Source organism: Rhea americana, unplaced genomic scaffold (assembly GCF_003343005.1).
Source record: "Rhea americana isolate MKP2758 unplaced genomic scaffold, rheAme1 scaffold_16, whole genome shotgun sequence".
NCBI classification, from domain to species: Eukaryota; Metazoa; Chordata; class Aves; order Rheiformes; family Rheidae; genus Rhea; species Rhea americana.
In genome coordinates, this window is record NW_028185705.1 from 7,874,289 (window position 1) to 7,891,094 (window position 16,806).

Genomic DNA, 16,806 nt, shown 5'->3' on the forward strand with positions numbered 1-16,806 from the left:
AGATTTTTTTACATGTTTAAATTGCACAAGAATATTTTATAGCTCCCTTTAACCAACAGTGACGTTTAATTCTAAAATGTGTAATTGATATTTGCAAAGCAATTAATTTGCTGTGGCTCATTATTCTATTGCTAAATGTACCTAAGCACTGGGGTGCTGACTTCAGGTGATCTTTCTTAGTGCACCTCTTCTGAATTCCGGAGTTTTAACTAAATTATCCTAATCCAGTTTTCTCACTTGGCCGCATGAAATGCGGCGTCATACTTACGTTGAATTTTTAGCTTTCTGATTGCACGGTAACGTAGGACGTTAGAATCTGCTGACTTTGTAATATTCGTTGTCAGATTGTGTCATTATTGTGTAATACTGAAAGTACCGAGAAGCAAAAACCAGCAGCTTATTCCATTTGTATTTGATCATTTCTGCTTATGTTTCTTTCAAAGTTTTCATCTTTTTGTCACTGTTTATGAAGTCATATGTCTCTTTACTTTTGGCGTCTCTCTCCATCATGCACAAGCAGCCCGTCCGTCCAAGCCTAAGCCACCGGCTGGGCCACCATCATCTCCTCAAACGCAGACTAACATGATAAATCATATGCTCAAAGGCATGGCCAAACAGACGCCAAGTACTGTAATAGTCTTCCTTCCTTCTATTCAGTGGTTTTCTAGTCTAGCAGTTGCTTGCTTAGTTTAGTATTAGAAAGCTAGTTCTCATGTGCAGCTTTACACAAAATACTCGGCATGATGTGGTAGGTTTTGAGAGATTTAGAGGTAGCATTTATTTCAAAATGTCCATTTTTTTGTCTAGCAATGTCTGACATATGCAACATTTTCAAATATCAACGTCAGCACAAAATAACATTGTTGTTGCATAACATTTTGCATGAAAACTATAAATATGTATGAGCTTTACATGATGTTGGATGAAATGTTTGATAAGTATATCGTATACGTTTCATGTAACTGTCAGTGCTCCAGCTATCTCAGCAGAATATTCTGATGTATAGTAACTTAACCAGGGAAATATTTAAAATAAGAAGAAAAAAAATTAAGATTGACATCTGCTGGCTGCCAAAGTTGTATAAGCATCAATATTTTCTTTAAAGACAGCATCTCTGAGCAGTTGTTCTTATTAACACTTTTGTCTTTTAGTTGTATTTGAGAGCAAATCAGTGTTGCAAATAAGAATGGGCCTGATGCTGCTCTGATCAATGGCAAAGCTTCCCTGTGACTCCGGAGGTGCAGAAACAGCCAGAGCGGATGAAGGGATGTTTCTTTGGACTCTTTTTGCACAAAAGGAAGAAGTTTTTACTTCTTGTAGTTAGGAAGGTGCTGGCTTGAATGGGAGAAAGAATGACAAGTTAGCCAGCAGTTCTCCAGTTTCAATATTTGTCCAATAAAACATGTTAGGGAGAACCTGGACACTTCTTTTGTTTCCAGTGATGTAAGAAATGAAAAGGAAACTGAGAAAGAAACCCTCAGGGCCCCGTCTGTAGTGTAAATCAGCAAAAACACACAATTCACTTGCACAGTGCTTTACTACATTGCATCTCTCAGGGGAGCGGAGCACCTGCAAGGTCTGATTTCAGCGGACGAGGTTGCTGAGCATCTCTAAAGAACAGCCCAGGTGCCCTCACAGGGCAACCCAAAGGAGGCAATTCTGAAAAATTTGGCTTTTTTTTTTTTTTGTCTATGGGAAATCTGTTACCTATAAACATATATTCAGGGGAAACCAGGAGCAGACAAGATTTTGTGGTGAAGACTAGAGTTCTCGAAGGTCCCAGAGCCCTCAGCAAGGCAGGGTTTTTCCCGGGACACTCGACTTGCTGCCCAGTGCAGCAGAGCAGTTGCATCTGTTGCTTACCATCCATTTCTGTCCCATCGGTAAGGAAGACCTAGCAAAAAGCTCATGCATGCACAGGTCTMCAATTTGCAGTAGGAGTGAAATGCCCAGCCACCTTTCCTTTCAGCAGGACCCAAGCTGCTGGCTTCCCTGGGCTCCACTGGAAATCCCAGGTTAAATGTCTTGCTAGTGAGGGAACTTAAATACATGCACTTGTAGCATTTTGCTGTATTGGACCCATATAGTCAATTGTGTACTGCTAGTTGCAGCAGATTGAGTTGGCTATTTGGTTTTGATTTTTTTGGTACCTCGCCTATTTATGAAGTTTCCAGCCTTAATATCATGGAGAGGTGAGAATGTATTAAGCTCAGAGGGAGGAATTGGCCATGGGGTTGTCTGGGATAGCTCCCAAAGTGCAATCCTGTTCCTTGCCCCAGCTGCGCAGGAAGACCAGGCTTGGCCCCGCTCAGCACTTCCAGCGATACAGCTGTAGTTCAGTGCAGCGACAGCCCATAACGGAGCTGGATCCGCAGGGAGCAGGTCTCGCTCTGCTCCTCCTCCTTGGGCGGGCAATATCCAAGAGACTTTTGCGAACCTCAGGAAAGTGAGCCACAGTGTCAGTTCTTGGAAACTGCCATGGTTGCATTTATCAGCTCTGTGGCAGCTGTCATTCAATAGAAATGTGGCTATATATATTATTTTCTTCATTATTTYGCTCGAAATACTCCAAATGAGCCAGATTGTTAGCACCTCAGATGTTTTATATGTTATCTGTAATATGATACCTGTAAGATTACAATTTAATTACATTAAAAAAATAATGCAAAATAGCTCAATATAGTTAAACATCAAGCTCCAGGATTTAAACTCTTGGGTTTGTTTGCAAGGTTTTTGCTGTAAAGTTGCATCTCTTTTCCCATAAAAATGTTACCTATGAACACCTAGTGGGATTTACCACTTTCCACTCCCTCCGGCATGCGTAACTCCTTGACCTCTGTGAAGTTAAATCCTGGAGCAAATCAGACCTGCAATTTTTTTTTTCAGTAGTGGGTCACATTTGAATTTCTCAAGTTTGACTATTTATTAAATATACAGACAGATTTGTTTAAATTGATTGTTTAAAAAGCATTTTAAAATAATACAGGCATGATATCTGTAATAGCATGATCTATGCTGAAGGATACATATTGTTCATGTATTACTGGCCAGATGCTGTCTTTAAGGAATGCAATGTTCTKATTTGAACTAGTAAAGTGCCGCTATCTCAGCACAGAAAACAAGATAATTCTGACAGTATTTTGAAATTTGGAGCTGGAGCACTGCATTTTCATAGTATAATAACGAATGTGGCTTTCTGGTTTGCTCAGTACTAATTATATAAGCATTTAACATATGCATGAAAAGATCTTTAAAGCTGTAGAATATTATGGGATTGTTTCTGAAACCCCTAAAATGACTTACTGTGCATCTAGCTTTTCCTTCTGCCTGCTTTTTAACTCAAGTTCTTGTACTACAGAAAATGTAGGCCGGTTAGTCACACCAGCTAAAAAGTTAGAAGATACAATACGCCTGGCAGAGCTGGTAATTGAAGTGCTACAGCAAAATGAAGAACACCATGCAGAGGTGAGCAGCGGTGCCCTGCGGGACGACATCCCACGGGCCTCCGGCAGGGGCTCGGTGGTTGCGAATGGCTTTGCGTATTTATCTGACCTCTTCTGAGCAGGTGCTGGGTTTTAAAGCCAAAAGGTGTTCTTAAATAACRGTGATAAAGTGTGATGAAGGCGAAGTACAGTTTGGGAAGACTGCTTTTTCAGAGCGGGGGGGAGGGCGAAAKGGAAAAAATAATTAAATTCTGCTTTCATCTACGTCAGTCTGCAGCCTTTCATACTGCGCCAGCGAGAACTGAATCTGGCCAAATAGATTCACCACCAAGTACATACAAGAGAGAGCCTGTGCACTTTTGAGAAAGGTCGTATTTCCAAAAAACATCCTGTGTTTGCACCTCCAGACGTCACTGGCGTGGGTCGCTGTCAGCAGCAGCCCACTCCTGCTGCTGAGAGTCGTAGCGAGTAAAACCACCACAAAAACTGAAGAATCGTTGTCCCTTTCCGGACATTCAGATTGTTCCCAGGGCTTTAACTTGGGCCTTGCTGTATGTGATAAGCTGCTGTTGTAGCTGCCCTGTTTTTCCGCTGGCCTCTTCTCCCTTGCCTTGCTGGGAATACCTCCGTTGCTAGTCCTCRAGGATAGAATGAAGCATCCCCCGTTGCTCTCTGTATGGGTTATCCAATGCCTAATGAAATAGCTCTCGACTCTTCAATGCGCTCTAGATTCATGTCTTAAAAACACCTTTAAGCCAAGGCAATCTGTGTCTTACTAAGTCAAACGTATATGAGAAGACCAGTAGCGTGTGGCTTGATCCTGGGACCACTTGAAGCCCCAGGCAGCTATCAGTGCCGAGCGTAGTCCCGCTGCCGGCGCCGCCTCACATTTTCACCTCGTAGGGACTGCCCAAGTAAGTAAAGCCGCCCCCCGTGTGAGTGTGTGCAGGACTCAGCCATGTGTTCTGTATAAAGCCGGTGCTCCCTGATAAGTGCTGCAAAGTTAATCATATTAAAGTTCAGAGTGAACAGTTACTGTTTATGGCTATAGGTTTGGTAACACTCATTCACTATTTTCTCTTTTCCTTCCCATTGATATATATAATCACTATATTTTGCATTAAGAGCATTTGCTAAATAATTTCACAGTTAGCTAAAAATCATGCCAATGTCTATTTAAAATTTGCAGTATAATTTAACTGATTTATAATACACGACAATCCACAGCACCCAACTAATGCCTGATTGCATATTTAAATTTCCTCCCTGTTTTTCTACTATTCATCTTGGATGATCCTGGCAGGGGAAAGAGGTATGTGACTAAAGTGAATGAACGGAGTCACCTCCTGTCATATTTCGTGCATGCCCTCTCAGTGCCATGTTTCCTGACGGGGTTTTACCCGGGTTACCCTTGCTTCCGTAACTTTGACCTAGGAATGTAACGGCAACTTCGAGCGGGCTGCTTGTGGACTTGGTAGCCTCACACAGGAGGGTAAATGTGGCATAGTTATCCAGTCCATGCATGTAGCAATGGGTATATTTTACGAGCGCTGCAGTTACATCCCGCCACAACCCTACCTGCCTGGAAACTTTCCTCAGCCTGTTGTTACCTCTGTTGTTTTGCATTCACCTGATCTATATGGTACACTGTGGTGGAAATGGAGTAAGTAACACCCGAGTGACTAGAATGACAGTGGTCTTCCTATGGTTTTGTCTGTATGTGCCTTGTACTGGATATACAGTATTTATATGTAGAGAGAGAATGTCTGTGGTGAAGAGTGAAATAAATTTAATTTTTGCAAAAGCRAGAGGATGCTCAGTAGCACTGCACTTACACGTACACATTTGATAAATTGTCCAAGGATAACAAATATTTTATTCCACTCATCACCAGCATAAACTATATGAACAACCAGCCTGGGAGGAGCTATTTTTAAAATACGAGTTATTTTTAAAATAGTAGACTTCTGGAGCAAGCGGTTAGAGGGTCAGTAGCTCCCTGCTACACCGATAGGATCCTTGCAAAGAGGAAGATTCAAAACTGTACTTCGGTGGGTTTTGTGTCACAAGATTTTGATTAGAGACAGAAGGTTAACGCCAACACGAATAGGAGAAATACTGATCCCTTCTTCTGCATGGTGACCTGAAAGGGTGAAATCCATCTCTGTCCAGAAGCCCCCGCGCTGTCGGTAYGTTACTGAATTCCTGTCCTGAGGGTTTGCGTGGTGTTTCAGTAGTGCACAGGCAATTGGCCAGCGCTCTGCACGCTTTGAATTTTCCCCGAAGGAAGAGAAACAAGAGACTGAATGTTTTATCACACTATTTTTATTGTACGTAACAGCCACATGATTCTTCTTCTGTGAGATGAGAAGTGTTGAGGCATTGTGCATTTTTTCAGCACATCTTATTTTGTAATCAAAGCAAACTCCTGCACTATGCTGCTTCCATCAGTGTAACTACCGCTACTTTATGAAGGTGATTATTCCAGGTGAGTTTTTTTAATATGTTGTCCCTTCACCTGGAGYTGAGAAAGCTCGAACTGCAAGTTAGCACTCTTAGGTCTACTGCAGAAGGTCAGCAGGAAATTAAGTTGCATCACTTACTGAAGGTATGACTTATTTACTGAAAATGAACAGTGTTGCAAGTAAAATGCCCCTCTTTTCTCCCCAACATGCACATCCAGGTAGATGTGCCATTGAGAACCCAGAAAACAAAACTCAAAACCAATCACAACAGCATGGAAAGTGTTCAAAAAGCTTTAGGACAGAAATACTGTGTTTAGTAAGTTGGGTTTGGCTTACCCATAACAAAGATGGAAAACAGCCCAGATAAAAATATGGAAGAAATAATGTGCCTATATATGTAATACATAAGAGCGAGAAGTCTCTGTCATTATGTCATCTCGCTCATCAAATGTCTCCAAGTTCTGCTTTCCTTCTTGTGGGTGAATGATGACAAATGCCACAGACTCTGGCCTTCATGTATTTTTAAACTTGCGTTCTCTCTCTATGTATATGTATGTGTATATGTATATATGTATTGTAAYTCTTTGAAGTCATACATATATACATGTGTACCCCATGTGTAAACTATACAGTAGTAGGTGTGTTTGGCTTCAAAGCACACTTCCTTTTCCCCTAAAATTGTGTTTTAAAAAARCAGGTAAGTAGATGGTAAATAAATGAGCTGTTACCATCCTGAAGGAGATTTTTAAACTACAGTACTACAGCTCCCATGGCAGGGAGATCCTGCTCGCTGAGAATAGGGAGGAGGAGGCTGAGGATCCTGACACAAGTTAGAGCTTTATGGAACTGAAATTTGACTATTCCAGCAAAAGTGTGACTGGTTTGGGYGTATTTTTTTCAACAAATGATCACATGCTTTTCTTCCTAATTTCTTTTAAAATAGCATTTTTTTTTTCCTTTTTAATGGAAGCAGGTTTTTATTGCAGGACTCTGAAGTGAATATGTTGGGGCTTGTTGCAGAAGATATTATTTGGCTTCCCCTCTTCCCTTTCCCCCAAAACATTGACAGTAGTTGATCCTTCATGGCGCTTGTTCGGCGCACACCGACCTGTGCGGGATGGATGGGCAGGGAGGCAGTGTCGTAGGCTCTTGGCGAAAAAGGAGCCATCAGAGAAACCCCATCAGTGCAAGGACAACTCTGCCATCCTCCTTGAAAAGAAAACCCCCAGAGACCACTGCTAATTTTAAGAGGATGCTCGCCTGCAGCACTTCTTAGTGTGTGCTCATTTCTCACCTGCATTTTGGGCAGTTTGAGTCAGAAGCAGCCCTGAGTCTCGATGCTTTCAGTTCACAGGAGCTTGCTGTTAATGCACAATTTCACACAGGTGTACCACRTGGGGACACCCGTCCAAGCAGCAGTCTTGGGCATCTGGCCATGCACATGCTTGGATGCAGACGTGGAAGTGCTGGAGAGCGTTGCTGTGCTGGTTTCTTGGGCTTCATCATGTTAGTTTGGGCTTTTTTTAGAACAGCTGCCCCACAGACGTCSAGGGCTGTTGCCATTGCTGACCCTGAACATGGACAGATGTTTCTGCAGTGACACATGCAGCTTCACCCTGAGGACCCCCATAGTGAGATGAGTTTGGGGATCAGTTATTTCACACCGTTTATGTGGCCTGGGTGCATAACAGCCAGGGCCACATCCAGTTGAGGCACATCTTACACTGGTTTTATTTTAACATAGCGGAGTAATAGCAAGGTAAAATCAGTCTGKTTTGCAATTAAGGGAGTAAAGGAGTGGAAATAGTCCCAAAGGCTTGTAGCTGTTCCCTGCAGCCTCTAGGACAGGAGCAGTCAAAGAGATTCTTGGCATCCTGCTGTTCTCATCAGTGTCAGTGGGAAAACATCCGTGAATCAGAACCAAACCCTGAGAAAGCTAAAGACCATTCTCCCTATTTGTATCTGCCAAAATCTTCCTTCCAGGAGGCAAAAAAAAATACTTCCTGACAGACAGTCCCTCTTTAAACCAATTTATTTGTACCCATCTATAAGGTTTGATGCCTATGATACAGGTTTTTTTTCTTGCAAAGTGCTGGAGAGCTGTTCCTTAGATCCTTTGAGTCACTGAGTAATTTCTTATCACTTAAAAGATTACAGCACATGGTCCTAATGACAGCACTTCTCATATTGCATGTTCCTAGCCAGAAGTGATTACTAAACACGCATGCATGCGTTTGAAACATTCACATCTGAGCCATGTATGATGTGAATGTCACGTCAGAGACCCCGTACAGTGAATTCGAAGGACCCATGTGCATGAGAATGAGTTACTTCACTGATATCTTTTGGTTTTCAAGTTTAGATGTGTTTTTTTCCTGCCTCTTTAAAAATACAGGCTTGATTTAGATTTTTTTTTTTTTTTTAATCTTTGGCATGTTGATAATAGAGCTTTGTAATTTGGTTTCCTAATAAATAGCATTATGAAGGTGGTGGTGTTTTTATATGGATGTGTATAGCTAACCCTGTAAAATGAACAGTGCTATAGTAACTTTTACTGGTGATGCTTGAAATGCTTCTAAATAAGTGCATGAGAGATTTAGGACAGATTTTAATGTCTTAGGCTTCTGGTTTTTCAAGACAAATAGAAGTAGTAAATCCAAATAAAATTTAAACTGTTGGAAAACATAGCAGAAAACCCACAAACACAGTGAAGAAACTCCCAAATTTCTAAACTTTAGAATAATAATTAGTTGATTTCTCTGATATTTCTTATATTTAGCATGATAAAAGAGGAAGGAAGTGATTTATTGTAAATTGAACAGGTAAGACCTTCTCTTGTGTGTTAMAACTGCGTGGCTTTACAGCGGAGCTCCGAATAGCTCCTCTGCAAGAAAACTTTGCATAAAAATAGCAGTGCCTAATTCTTGTGATTAGCACTGCATGTGCAGGCTGACACTTTAAAGCACTGTTCTCTTTACAATAAAGGTAGTTTCTGTGGGATGCACATTTTTTGAGATATGTGGCCTAGCCTCGTTTACTCTGCTTTATTAGGACTAATATATTTCTTTRTTGTTTTTCTCTACCAACTCCAAAGGCCTTTGCTTGGTGGTCAGACTTAATGGTGGAACACGCGGAGACCTTCCTGTCACTGTTTGCAGTGGATATGGATGCTGCATTAGAGGTGCAACCCCCAGACACATGGGACAGCTTCCCGCTCTTTCAACTTCTAAACGATTTCCTCCGTAGCGACTGTATGTATTGTATTTCGATCGTTTATTTTCATTCATTCAGGTTGTTGACAATACTTGCAGCTTCTCCRTGCTGCACAGAGAACTGAGATGGCTAGAGCTTTACAGTAAATAGTTTTTTAGTAGCGACTTGATTTTGATTTCCATTAGGGAAAAAAATAGTGCTCTGATGTACAGACAGACATCGCTTAAATCAAATGCCTCATTCAAAGGTGAGAAGCTGAACTTTTATTTTGCTTCATCTTCTCAAGTCTGTTGGTAATGGCTGCCGGATCAGCAGGGAATTAGATGCATTAGATCCCACTGTCGTTAGGTGTGTGTATTGTTTTATATGTGTGTACTGCGGTTACTTAACGTGGAGCAAAACACAGCCCTTGCTTTAAAAGACTTCAAGGAAGGGAGGAAAAAACTTAAAGTAAATGAAAGCAAGAGTAATCCAGAACAACAGTACTCTGTGAAATTCAGAGGTTTTGGAGTCTTCTCCAAAGCACGTGGGCACATACCGGCAAAACCCTTGGGAATCTGGCAGGCTCCGTGTTGGTCCGAGTGCTCCCCAGGAGGCCGGTGGCTCAGTTCTCGTTGCCCTCAATCAGATCCTAGCCCAGGGTCCCGGGAGCTGTGCAAGGCTGCACGATGAAGCCAGGGATTCGTCCTCAGCACCCTGGCAGTGGGTAACACAAGAAGAAATGCTTCTCCTCCCTGCAAAAGCCATAATGTTTGCCCTGCTGTATTTCTTACATCCATTTTATTCACAGGAGGTGGTAATGTATTTGTAACCTGTCAGTTTGACACTAATGGGGGGGGRAAAAGATTCATTGTTTGTTTGCTTGTTTCAATTAAGAAGTTGTCATTAACGTTGGTGACTGATGCCAGCTCCCGTAATGTTCTTGAAGTTTCTTCCTATTAGCTGACAAATTCATTGTGTAATGAAGTGCCACACTGTTGTTTGTTGCAGAGGTGTTTAGTAACGGTAGTTTCTTACTATACTTTTATTTATCTATTCTAGATAATTTGTGCAATGGAAAATTCCACAAACACCTTCAAGACCTGTTTGCTCCACTTGTTGTTAGATATGTCGATCTGATGGAGTCCTCAATTGCACAATCAATTCACAGGGGCTTTGAGCGGGAATCATGGGAGCCAGTAAAGTAAGGAAACCTCCTTTGATACAATCGGAATTTGGGTGCAAATGGATGGAGATTCATACAGAGATGAATTAGCAAACTTTGCATTGGACGTGCAGAAAGTGCTATATATTTTCTGGTTTAATGCTAAAAATAGAAGGCCTGATTTCTTCAGGGTGTTCAATTTAACGAAGGAAATGGTATCTGCTTTTTTAAATGCATTGCTACCTCAGTTCAAACCTTGTGCCTTTGGACATGGAAGCATGGAAATGTGAAATCCTTCTTAGCTGGCATCGCTTTTTGGATCCTATTCCGAAAGGCCTTTTCCAATGCTGCTTTCGAACTCAAATAGTTCATTTTCAGAACAGAAACCTTGCTTTACTGCGTTCAGTCCAGCCCTATAACCTGTGTGAGTCATTGCTTTGTTTATTCTTCCTGATACTCATTTTTTCCACCCACCCTGTGAAGGGATAGTGCAGCTTTGTACTTCTCGAATCAGCCCCGCTGCTGCTGAGTCCCAGCCGGAGCTGCTGCTCCCGAGCCCCCCCATGTKCAGCAGTAGGTGTTTCGAGGCTGTGTCGAGGAGACGCGGAAGGCGCCAGCCCGGGAGGGAATCTGGTGAGCTCGCAAGCCACCGGCACACAGAAACCCCCAGGAAACATAGGCGAAATGGTTCGAGCAGAATCAATTATTAAATTCCGAAAAATAGGAGTTTGCAAGCAAGGAACGAGCAGACTGAGAGAAACCCCAATTGAACTCAAGAACTGACAAATGATAAAAATGTGGCATGCACTTTAGATTACTGTTGTTATTTCGCAGGTTTTGAAGCATTACTGAACCCTGTCATGCTTGTTCTTAAGAGCCAAGTCAGATCCTACAAAGGAAAAGCACTGACTTTTCCTGCTAATAAAAATATTAAAAGAGAAGGACTGACCCTATGCAAACAACGGGAGTTTGATGGCACCTCGGACTGGGGGTTCACACTGGGTGACCTCAGGAGAGTCTATTTTCCCTGCTTTTTTGTGATTCTCTAGCAGAAGTTAAGTGGCATTGTGCTCTCAAAGGTTGCTGTATAAAAGAACGTGTGGTCTTTCAGGGCTTTTCACACCAAATATGTTCAGTTTACAAGGAAAAGAGATTTTGTTCGGCAGCCAGCCTCCCATATGCAACCTGGAATCTGATCACCCAAGTTTTTTCTTTTCTCTCTTGTGCATCCTCGGCATCCGTAAGGGTTCTGCCTGCCAAATCTCAGGCCTTTTCTTGACACCTGACCATCCCCTCTGTTTTGAGTGGGGTTAAGTGGCTGGCGTTCAGGAGTCTCTCTCACTTTCTATTTGCTATCTTTGATCTGCAGGCTAACAGGATTAAAAATCCTAAAAAATCATGTTTCAAATAAGCAGATGTGACCCAGAAAACATACAAGAAATAGATCTTTCGAGTAGGAGAATGCCATTTTTACAGCCACTCCTTCAAGCAGAATTTCACTTCAAAGTTAGCATTAACTTTAGTTTTATAGCCCTGCTTTAGTAACAAATATGTTTGTATTTCCTTGTCTGTTATGAAATAGAGGCAATTAACTTTGTGGAACTGTCCACCTCAGTCAAGCATTAAATAGGCAACTAAATCTACTTTTTTTTGCTTTTATCAGAAGCTGTTACTATTCTGGCTTTTAATTACCTTTGTGGCTAAACTATAGATGTGCGTAAGTACTTGCCAATGGTACTTGCCTGTCAAAATGCTTTGTCCTCAGATATGCCAAAATCTATCATTTTCAAGTTAATGTTGATAGTTTTTAAAAGATCTTTTCTTAGTCATCGTGGTTTTGCACTTTCAGGACTTACTGAATGCTTTGTGCATTGCAGTGACAAGTGAGAGCCCAGGATGGAATATCTATCCATCTTAGAGCTTGGGGTATTTAAAAGATCTGTTCCAGCAGGAAAGTGGGTGCTTTTCACAAGAAGCTTGTGTCCATCTGGTGAAAAGAGCCATTCTCTTTTTCTTCACTAGTTGGTATTTTGTTCTTGTGTCTCACAYACAGACGTGCGAGTTGCAAACGCCAGCTTAGCAGGATCTGACCTGACAAAGGGATTTACCAGCAAACGCACAGAGGGTGGCATATAGAGCGAAAAAGGAAAATAGGGGTGTCATTCCTAACGTCTTATGACAGTTTCCATGCACTGTTCAAAGCTAAATATTAAGGTATCTTCATCTTTTGCCTCCTGGGCACGCCACCTGTTCTTCCTTATCTGATCTGCAGTGAACTTGCAGAAGATTTGCCCTGCTGTATCTACTTCCTTCTTCGCTCTATTGTCCATACTGCAGCACTGTTGATTTTTAGACCACTGATTTCTAAATATTTTGGGCCAGCCAAGTCATGACCTTCCATTGCAGCCTTTGGAGCACAGTTTTTTTGGCACTGGAGACACCATGAAGTATAATATGGTTCCACAACTTTCCTCTGATTTGAAGAAATGCTTTCAGCTTGRTCTGGAAAGGTAAATCAGTATAGATAAGTTTCTCTGAGCCTGCTTTGGATCTCTACAGTGAGCTGTAAGAACAAAATCTCGTTATCTCACGTCAGCCAGGAAATTATTCCATAACCCAGAGTCTTTTGAAAGGATTTCTCTATGCTCATGCTTGCAATCAAGGCTGAAATATGCAGCCCTCCATAACCTGAGCAGATGGCACTTTGCAAGCATGTAATTCTTCTATTTTCATTGCTGAATACTCTGCACCTTATGCTGCCAAAGTTAGGTACAGAAATCACAAACAGTGAGAAAGATATTGTTAAGTATTGAAAATATGGGGGAAAAAGCATCGATGTAATGTGCTCATGAGGGCTATAGTCTTCCTCTGCGGAGCTGTTGAATTTGCAGGGGGTCCTTGCCCTATAGCTAGAGCAGCTGGTGTGCTTGTATGAATCCATGCAGAGAAATGTGGAGAGCTTGTCCTTACGCACAGTGATCCAAATACGGAGSATACTGAGTAGCTCTGTTCTCTGGTGAGTTGAAAGGTCTTTGAAAAGTAGGGTTGTGCAGTGATTTTTTTCATATTAGCTTCTCAAAGAACAACAATTTATCTTGCAGCCAGCAGACACGTATGTGTGTGTGTGTGTGTTTCTCTGTGCATGTGTCTGTGTTGAAAGATCTTTCTGAGATCAGTGCAATGACAACCATTTTCTATTACTTGAYGAGGAAGTTACTCATTGACCTATGACTGTCTCTAGCACATAGTAGTCCTGGCTTTAGTATCTATTAATTGCTCACTAACCCTTTGCAAACTATTTATAAATTTATCACTARTATAAAAAGTAATTAAGCAAAAAGCTGTGATTATACTAATCATTTGATGAAGTTCTACAAAATGCTAGTGAAAAGTGTTTCCCCTCAAAAGAGGCACCGTTGTAGTGATAATGAATACGTTTGTTAATCTTCTGGGCATCAGGCAGAGGAGAACACACATTTGACTGCCTACTTCTGTCAAGCTCTTTGCTTCGTACTAAGGCTTCTGTAGAAAGACTTGCTCTGGGAGCCTACTACCTAGGCTTGTTCAGGCTAGGTAATAAGCATTTATAGTGATGGAAGAGACAGGCTGCCTCCTCARTCGGTAAATCACTGCAGGGGCACACACAAACTGAGCGTCTAAGTATGGGCAAGGCTCTCCTTTAGCTCCGTCCTGAAACCAGGGGACAACTCAGTAAAAGTAATTTTCTGCCTACGTTTCAGTCTTAGGGTAACTCTACAGCAGTAGCCCCTGTGTGATGGTACTTGTTTTGTGCGGTCAGAACTACGGGTACAGGGTGAGCCTTSGGATGCCGTCGCAGAGGATGCTGCCTGTCTAATTGCACCGAGAATKTAATAGGCAATACAGGTTGAGCCATTTGCATAGCTAATAAGCAAAGATGAGAGAGAATCAGCAAAACACTAGAAAACGATCAATACCGCTTCATAGTGTAATTCGTCAGTCAAATATGCCAAGGTCCAGTCCTGATACCRAGTCTTCTTAAATCAGGCAGCCCTCATCTTTGGTGATCCAAATGCCCAGATTCCCTGCCTGCTGGCTGAGATTATATTTAGCCACCTCTCTTAAATAAGCATGGCAAGCTTTTAGAAACAGTTTCTCATCTTGGACCTGTAGTTTTATGGTCTGAGCAACTGCAGGCTTGAACATTTGTTGGTAATATTAATCATTTTTTACAGGTCTCACTGCAACTGTTAGTCAGATAATTAGATCAGTTGAACCTGCAAAACTATGCATGTCAATTCAGGAGAATGTTYTTAAAATTAGTTACTGTATGTTAACATAATACACTGCATTATTTTGCTGTTTTGTCTTGTTTTAAGAGTATTAACTTATTCTTGCAACATATCCTTGCATCAGCAAAATAATGTGTTGTATAAAAGAAATATGTTTCCATGTGAATATAGTATACTGTTTACTCTAGAAGTCATATTTTATTAATACAGTGTTTTTATTAATATAACACTGTCACTTCTTGAATTTTAATATTAAAGCCAAAGGTCCTCTGATTTATGTATTTACCATCTGGCTAAGTTATTTAAGTTGCGTTTCCTTATACATTTATATGTTGTCCACCTCTTGCTATTTCTTTATTTATTCCATATCAGTATTTTACCACTTGCACTGCCATTTCTGAAGATTTAACACTCTCAATCACTATGGAGTCTGTGAATCATTCAATAATCATGGCACCTTAGTGGGCATATACAGCATGAATGGGAACAACGGACGGGCTTGCTGYGTTAGCAAGTTCCCTTATCTGCTTACTGCTTAATAAGGAGAGCAGGCAGATCGCGTCCAGGCGAAACCGCTGAGAGGTACAGAAACAAAGGAAGACCAGAACCTAGCTTTTTTTCGCTGGTGAAGGACTTTAGATTGTGTTTTTTTCCTGATTTTATTCACAGAGGGAGAATGAGGATCCAAGTCACTATCAGTTCCCTMAGGTTTGTCACTAATGACAAACTGAATTCTTACAGTGACATAGTTCAGATCTTTGCCTGCATTAGCAAATATTTATGCTGTATAGCCAGCAAAACCCCACTACTTTGGGTTTTGATTTACGAAATTTATAGTAAGAAATGTTATTCAAAATACACTTGTGACTCAAGAAAACTGCTAAGAGTGTAATATTCCTTGGAAAACAGAATATCAAATTTGATGGCTTTCCAAGGCTCTGTGTGATGCTGCCTGTGTAACAACTTCTAATTTCCTCCAGGGGAATGGGAGAGACCTTCTAAGATGGCATGTTCTGGTGCAGTCGTTAAGATAAGGGAAATTTAAATGCTGAAGCTGTGTCCGTGCACGTTAGGAGAAAAGCTGCTAGAACAAGATGAAGCTGAAATCCTGAAGTCCCGATTCCATTTTTACTGAGCCCAAGTAATGATCCAATAAAAATGCTATAAAAGCATATGGATTTGTTCCTGAAATGAGATTGTAAAGACCATCCATGACTCTGTCATAATGTGCTGCACAGTATTATTATGTTAAGGCAGAAACAAAATATACTTCTGAAACTGGCTTCTTTTCTGTTAGCCAGGAAATATGGGAATTAGGTAATCGAGTTCTGTCTCTTGCTCTCCCAAACCACATGACATTTTTATTTTGTATGTAAAGTATAGCTGTGATGGGGTACTCATTAAAATAGAGCCAGACCAATTATAACATCTAGGGACCTAACATAGGGAAATACATCAGGGTGTTTTGCAAACTCTAGGCATGCAGTGTTATTATTCTGCACGCAGTTTCCAGCGAGTATATTGCGTTAAATTGATACACTGACCCATTGTTTTAAAGATCTGCTTTTGCATAACAGTTTCACATCTGAAAATGTTTATTACAGTCATGATGCCCAACTGCACGTTTCATAAATTAACCTTTGAATGTCTTAATCACCTCGTGGCCCATTTCCAGCCAAGAAACATTCGTGTACCAATCCTGGATTTATTAAATGCAATTCATTCGCAGTTCACGTACATAGATTTGAGCATACCTGCAGGACTCGTTTTCTCTGCTCACAAGACTCCCCAGGCAGGATCAGGGCACTGGTCTTTGGTTAGGAAGAACCTTGTGGTTCCCCACTTCATTGCTGCAGATGAGCCCATGTTTTTTATCTGGACAGCACAAGAAAAACAGGAAGYTCTTGGAATTAAATCCTGACTCCGCTGAATTCAGTGGCAAGAAAAACTTCTATGGACTACAGCAGGGCTAGAATTTCCAACTCTGTGTTTATTATTTTGAATCCTTATCAAGAGAAGCATTCCAATTTTTCTAGTAGATCTCTTAGTGTAGCTATTTCACGTATCCATTCTACCTACCTGAGTATGTAGGAACTGAGATTTGCTTGCTTATGAGATAGCTGTTTTCCAGTAAAGGCTGATCTCTGCACTTTTGAAATGATATTAGGACTTGAAAGTTTTTGTGTGGGTGTTTGAGTACTCTGTTAATTTGCTACTTTGTGATTCCTCTTCTTCCGTTCCGTTTTTTTAAGTAACTTGCTTTTTATTGC

The 16,806-nt window shown here is 41.2% G+C and overlaps 1 protein-coding gene across 3 annotated transcripts in view; it reads left to right on the forward strand.

Annotated features, from left to right (window-relative positions):
• CADPS (calcium dependent secretion activator) overlaps positions 1-16,806 on the forward strand; it is a 240,013-nt gene that overhangs the window by 177,235 nt on the left and 45,972 nt on the right. For all 3 annotated transcript variants that reach the window (XM_085300112.1, XM_085300114.1, XM_085300115.1), the window contains 3 exons: positions 3,359-3,465; positions 9,003-9,159; positions 10,163-10,304. In XM_085300112.1, the coding sequence (XP_085156238.1) occupies positions 3,359-3,465; positions 9,003-9,159; positions 10,163-10,304 (406 nt within the window). The remainder of the gene's footprint in view (positions 1-3,358; positions 3,466-9,002; positions 9,160-10,162; positions 10,305-16,806) is intronic.